The sequence below is a fragment of the Buceros rhinoceros genome, unplaced genomic scaffold (genome assembly GCF_000710305.1).
Source record: "Buceros rhinoceros silvestris isolate BGI_N320 unplaced genomic scaffold, ASM71030v1 scaffold3387, whole genome shotgun sequence".
Taxonomy (NCBI): domain Eukaryota; kingdom Metazoa; phylum Chordata; class Aves; order Bucerotiformes; family Bucerotidae; genus Buceros; species Buceros rhinoceros.
The window spans coordinates 15141-21949 of NW_010423759.1; the positions used below are offsets into that span (position 1 = coordinate 15141).

At 36.7% G+C, this 6809-nt stretch overlaps 1 protein-coding gene across 1 annotated transcript in view; it reads left to right on the forward strand.

The window, feature by feature from the left end:
* The window catches only part of GK5 (glycerol kinase 5 (putative)), a 22136-nt gene that overhangs the window by 14220 nt on the left and 1107 nt on the right, over window positions 1-6809 (forward strand). The window contains exons 12-14 of the mRNA XM_010140505.1: window positions 2691-2794; window positions 3440-3499; window positions 6251-6384. Of these exons, the coding sequence (XP_010138807.1) occupies window positions 2691-2794; window positions 3440-3499; window positions 6251-6384 (298 nt within the window). The remainder of the gene's footprint in view (window positions 1-2690; window positions 2795-3439; window positions 3500-6250; window positions 6385-6809) is intronic.

A 6809-nucleotide genomic window follows, 5' to 3' on the forward strand; every position in this document is an offset into this window, starting at 1 on the left:
GGCTCCTCCTCCAGCCGCGCTTCCTTTGCTGCTGGGATCCTTGCTGCTCCGTTTGCTGCCACCGTGCCCTGCCCGCACGTGGACTCAGCGCGACTCGGCCTCGCTCACTCAGTTTGCCTCAGCCACTGCTTCTGCTGCCGTTTCCTAACACCCGCGACCTGACCGCTGCTGCTCGGCTCAGCTTCTGCCTGCATGTGGACTCGCCGTGACTACCGGCCGTGGCTCCGCTCTGCTCTGCTCCTGGATCTGCTGACCATGTGTTGGCTGCGAATTTTGAAGTGTTTGGTACTTTCTTTTCCTTTCACTTTTGTTTCCTTAACTGCAGTTTAACCCTCACTACACCAACTTTCCAATCCTATATAAATCTGTGAATATTTAATTTGTTTTTCTGTATATAATATTTTTCTAGTGTTATTAAAATTGGTTTAGCTTCCCAAACTTAAGAGGTCTCATAAACTTTTTTTTCTTTCTTCTTATCTCTTCTCAACCCTTTCTCCTGGAACGGGAGGGAGGGTAATCAGAGAGAGAAAGAACTCATCCTGTAATTGGCCTATCTCAGCCAACTGGTGGTATAATGGAACAAGGCAAAGAAAAATTTAATTTCCTCTACAGGTAGCCCAGCTACATTATCTCAAACAGCTGCCCTAATGATTGGATTTATTTTTATGGGTAGAGAGCTTGATTATGCTACGATGCTTCCATTTAGCATTTACTGTATTTGTGCTGTGAATAAGCCAGATGTTGAGCCAAGCAAAATTCCAGTATTTGCAGACAGGAATCCTGAGGTAGGCAAATGTTAGTCTGAATTTTTTTTTTTTCCTAAACTTTAATTCTATTAATATTCAAGTTCTAGAGATGCTGGTAAAACTTCCTTTTTTTCTTTTTAACTCAGTTTTTTATTTGCTTTGCCGGGTCGTTCTCCCGCCTTGCTTTCTTGACACCGTCTCCAAGAGGAACCCCAGTCTCTTTTTCCCTAATTCTAATATTCCAAATCCAAATTTAGAAACTGTACTAAGAAAACTTGAATGTATTTCTCTAATGTTGGCATCTAGTAATCATTAATAGTATCCACCAATGTAGCTTTCTTTGCCTTTTAAAAGCCCTGCTTATTTCAGTGGACCTTCCTTAGCTACTGGACTCACAGTAACGGACTCTGTATCAATTTAGAAACAAAGTGGATTAAAGTACATTAAAAGGGACATGAACAGAGTTGAACACTTCTGGGATGGTACTGTCCCAGTTTCGCTGGCTAGATGCTAATACAAATTGATTCTATTATAATGTTTCTTAGATCTCAGAATGACAGAGGTTAGGGAAGGTTCTTATGAAAACATATGTTCATTTCCTTCACAGAGTAAAATGTTTCTCTACTCATCCATATTAGGGCAATAAGAACAAGTTTTTTTCTTACTGGGTTCCGCTGCTGTGGTGCAGCACACTGAGAAGAGCATTGTTGTGAAAGTACATTTGAAATCGAGTTAATATGTGCATTAATCATTTCTCCTTTTACTCACTCTGCTAGAAGGGGATTTCCAGGCTTAATTTGCTGTGGTTACCAGTACTAGCAAAAACTTAGGACTCTTCACTGGGGAGTATGCTTATACACACACTGCTACTTTTTTTCTTATTTTTAATGATTGATTCTTTCAAGATGCTTACCCATATGTAGAATATGAATCTGTGCTTTTTAGTTTATTATCTTGATCTGAAAATTTGTAAACTGTGAAGCCATGAATCCTATTATGCTACTGGGCTGGACAAGTGGTTCTGTTCTTAGAATGAGCAGGGTACTTGTATATGGGGGAAAAATAGAATATTTTATTTGACTTTAATGCAGAAGTTTCTTCTATTTAGGGAATTTTTCAAAATGCTACTTTTCTTTTTGGCTGTGTGTACCTATCTGTACATAATTTAAAAATCTTTTTTAAACATATGTTAGCATTTTGTTAACTACGTGTATATGTATTTTAAGAGTATGAAATTCAAACTTCTGGTAAATATTGTCAGAATGAATATTTAGCACAACTAGAAAGGATTGTTTCAATTTAGAAATTACTGTCTGCAGTGAAAAGATTTACCGTTGTCACAAACCAGGTATGCACCAGCAAACTAACACTCAGTTCGGAATGGAAGGGTGTAGAAGAGATTCATCAATTGATCCTCTAGTTCTCCCGCAAAAAAAAGACAACTTAATGACCATTAGACAGCTGAACTCTGTTTATCAGTGTCACTGAAAACAGGCTGTAGTATAAACTAATAAAAAGTATTATCATTCTTTTCAGTGTTACTTTTAAAAGCTGGTTCATCTTCTTTCAGCAGTTCGGGAGTGCTGGGGGAGGGAGGGGGAAGGTGTGTGAAATCTTGCTAGAGAACAGCAATATCAGTGTGCCCTGTCCTAGACAGTTAAAAAGTGTTGTATGTATTTTAAAGAGAAGTCATATAGATTAGTGTTATTTAGTATGTCACATTTGTAAGTCACTTAAACTCTTCGCTGTTGAAAGAAGCTATTCAAACTGTTCACTGAGTTAGCTAAAATAACACTATATACCTCTTACATATTATTTTCAATTTTCTTCTTTCACTATGCTGCCTGTAATTGTCGTAAGTTATTTTTTTTCTTACTTTTTGACTCCTTTCTCAAAAGTGTACAAATACAATTCACTGAACTCATGGTGAAATCTTTTCTGCAGCTTTCTGTGAATGACCCATATTTATGTGCCTCTTTCATGGGGCTGAAGCCTTCCACTACCAGAAACCATCTTGTACGAGCTATATTGGAATCTGTAGCTTTCAGGTACTGTTTGCTTAATTATCTTGCTTTTCTGTTTGTGAAATTCAAATCATAGCAATCCATTACTGTTACACTAGTTCAGAGTTTTAGTTATCAAGTAAGCATAAAGAGATTCTTATATTGTTTTCTGCATGTTCTACAAATGTTTTCTGCTAAAAGTTTGTCCTTACTCTCCTGACAGGGTGTGGTCAAAAGCTGTAGCCCACTCCAGCTGTGTTTAAAGTACCTCTGAAGCTGGAGGTTTTATATTAGCTCTGTGGCTACAGTTTGAAATGTTGATGTTTTATACCACATGGTAATAGGCATCTTAAACGTCTTTAAAGGTGTCAATGGACAACAACTTCCAGATCTAACTGTCAAAGATATTACTGCTAGTCACAGTAGCTCACTGTGGAACAGATTGGTTCTGCCTTAGAAACCCACCCAGCATGTTGATGTGTAACAAAGACCACTTTCAGTTTCTCCGCCCCGTGCCCCCCCTCCCTTTTTTTTTAATATAGTTTATCCATTTTGGAAACTTGTTAGCTATCACTGCAGTTCTGACACAACAGAGGCAATTTTTGCCTTGTGTTTTATTTTCTGACTATGTAAACAATGGAAACACTTTATGGAATACAAAATGCTTAACAAAATTTTTTTTTTTTTAAGAAACAAACAGATTTATGATATCATTGTGAAGAAGCTACGCATTCCTCTTCAAACTATTCGGTAAGTTCTGTGTAACTTTTTAATTTGGTATTTGGGAGTTGAATTTAAATAGGTGTGAACTTTATTATGCATTTTATCTTATTGTAAAAATTCTGCTGCTGAGAAATACATGATTGCCAAGTCAAATGTTAATGAAACTTAAGTGGCAGTAGAGTATAACCTCAGAAGGGTTGATTCTTAAACTACTGGCATTGATGATTGTCACTAGGTGAGTAATGAATTACCCTAATTATTTAAGGAACTAAAAAAAAAAGACAAATTCATGGTTTTAAGTAGCACTAGAGTGCATACAGCAATGCCTACCTCAAAGGTCATTCTACCATTATCATTCTTTCATACCAAATTTTTTGTGATGGGTCTCTCACAGACTGAATATTTTTTGAAGCTGTCAGTTAAAACTAGATTTATTTGTTAAAGGAAAGAAGAATAATATTCCAAAAATTCAATTGTTGAGACATATGTTTGGCTTCAATCATTGAATTTAGTCAGGTAATGATGATCCTTAAAATATGCTTTTCACAATGTCTTGGAAAAAAATTAGCTGAATTATGCATTGCTGGAAAACTACATTGCACATTTCAATAGGTACTTGAACACGCCAGTTGTCTTAGAGCATCAAGTCCTCTCATGCTGAGAAAGCTCTCCAGTACTTCTCCTTCTAGGAGCCAGGAGTCAAGAACAGAGAGGAGAGCATACCTGTCCCTCGTGTGGCTTTTTTCCTGATACTCATGCAAAGGAAGAAATAGACTGGCAGGCCATGTAGAGAGTTGAGAAATTAGACTTTTGAGTAGTGAAAGAAAAGTGAAAGTACAAAGAGAGGGGAGGTTAAAGTTTCTGTCTTTCATCGTGTACTGGGACAGGATAGGCAAAGATGAAGGAAAAGCCAGGGTTGGGATTTTAACGTAGAGGAAATGGTGAAAAGTATTGGAACTTTTGTATCCTTAGGAAGCTTTTATTATGTAGAAAATTGCATCCAAAATTCAAGAAATCATTAAGACTGCAAACTGAAAAATGGGAAGTCTGTAAGTACTGCCTAGGGAACATCAGCATTCTGATCCTGTTTACACTGAAATGTAAACTTTAAATTGTGTGATCATGTTCTGTTACATTCATTAAAACTGCTGTTTCATATAGTGACTGTAATAGTTAACTACGACCAGTAGCAATTCCGGTTGTAGATTAAGCATGAGAAGATAAGACAGATACATTTAATGGGTTTTTCAGTAGGGTTGTAAGTTGCTCTTCCATCTTTTTGTCCACACACCTTTAAAGTCTATCATTTACCTTTGATGTTTTCATGGTTGTTGTTTTTATCCCATAAATATGTTCATTCCTTTTTTAGCTATTGTCCTATATCCCTTGTTTCTTTCCAATCTTTGGCTCCTACGTGCTCCTATAAAGTCATAATTTTCATTAGTCCTCTGCATTCCTATTACTTTTTTTGTTTGTCTCAACACCATCAATGAAAGCCCAGAGAAGGAACCCTCAGTTTTAGTCCTCATGTCCTGTGTTGTAGCAGTCTGTGACAGCCTTTACAAGGATGACCCTGGTGGTCCCAGGAGTCCTGGAATGTCGCCTATATACTTGTTCTGTGAAATGGCACATACCCAGTCAAATGGCATGTAGGAACTTGGAGCTAGAAGATGTACTGTCCAGATTGAATCTTAAAGGTATCTAGTAGCAGAGTTCAGCTAAATGTAAAATGGGGTATTTCGCAATTTTTGTTTTTCCCCTTGCAACTCAAATTAAATGGATGTCTTATTTTTACAGAAGGAAAGTGCATGTCACTAGCATTAAGAAAGTGACTTTGCCAGTTAAAGGTTTTTTATGCTGTAGTGTAGACATCATCTGTAACATCACCAATCAGTCTCCCCTGATTTTAGTTCCAGAAACAGCCAAAATATTTATGCAAAAATCTTCTGAGTCATCATGTAGTATAGAAGATTTCAGCTGCCATATTTGAACTGAAGATTTCTAAGCAACTGTTAAGTTTTATTATCCAGCACATGCTATAGTAATAAACAGTAGATGTCTTTACTGCACCACATTTGATAGGACAACAGTTCCACACCTGGCTGGTCTTGGGAGTCCAACATCATAATGAACAAAACTATGACAATTCAGATTGCTCTTTGTTACGGTTTTTTGGGTTTTGGGTTTTTTTGCAAGAGCAACTACTTTGCACCACTGTTAATCACTCTCAGATGATTAAAGATCAGCCTTGATTAGTTCTAGTTTTCTCCATTAAAAGGGTCTCTGACATGATGTAGTTAGGAAAATAGGTAGATAAAAAGCAGCAACTGTGAAGGCTTTTTAGCTAACAATTACAAAGATTTGATAGTGATGCAAAAAGTACTTTTCCCCATCGGAAACACTTCAAAGGGTTTGTTTCATGTAATGGTTTTGACTATTGTCATGTCGTGGTGATAACTACATAAAGGTTCTGTTATAAACCCTAACATTGCAACCAGGATGAGGTATAGTTTTAGAAGACAGAGCTTTCAAAGCTTTTGATAATGTCTGTCCTTTGTCCCTGTCTACCATTCCTCTGCCACTTTAAATTTTTACGTTTTTAATTTTCTAGGCACCTTGTGCCGGTGCTTAAATTTGCCCATAAAATGGAAATGCATTTGTGCATGAGTGACAAGATTTATGCATAGGTGTGAAATCCCAGAAGTTGTTTTCTGAAACGTTGGCAATAAGCATTTGAACTAAACATGTTTTCTTTAACTTCTTCCCCTCTCCCTACAGAGCTGATGGAGGTGTCAGTAATAATAGTTTTGTCATGCAGATGACTTCAGATCTAATTAATAAGAAAATAGAAAAACCTGCAAATGCAGACATGTCTAGTCTTGGTGCAGCTTTTCTAGCAGGCCTTGCTTCAGGTATGTAAACATTTAAAGGGGTTTTGGTTTTCCCTTCATAATGCATGTTTGTAAATACAGAGAAAAAAAATTGGACAAAAGCAGGTCATAACTTCAAATAATTGTAAAAACTTCCCAAAGAATTACTTTAGACATTTTTGTGGAAATACAAGGTAAGTAATGTTTATGTTTCTCTGTATAGTGCTTTGTACCCATGTACTTATATTTGATGGACCAAAGAAACAGATGATAATGTCATACATAAACCTTAGTTGTTTTTCTTACACAATCTTGTATGCTTATTTAGTTTTACGAAAATGGTGACAATGAGCTTAATATGAAAAGTATCTGCATATATGTTTATAAGATCCATTTACATTTAGAAGGATACACTAATGGAGAAGAAAGAGGTGTGCCCTATCTTGGCTTGTCTCTTTCTTGACCCA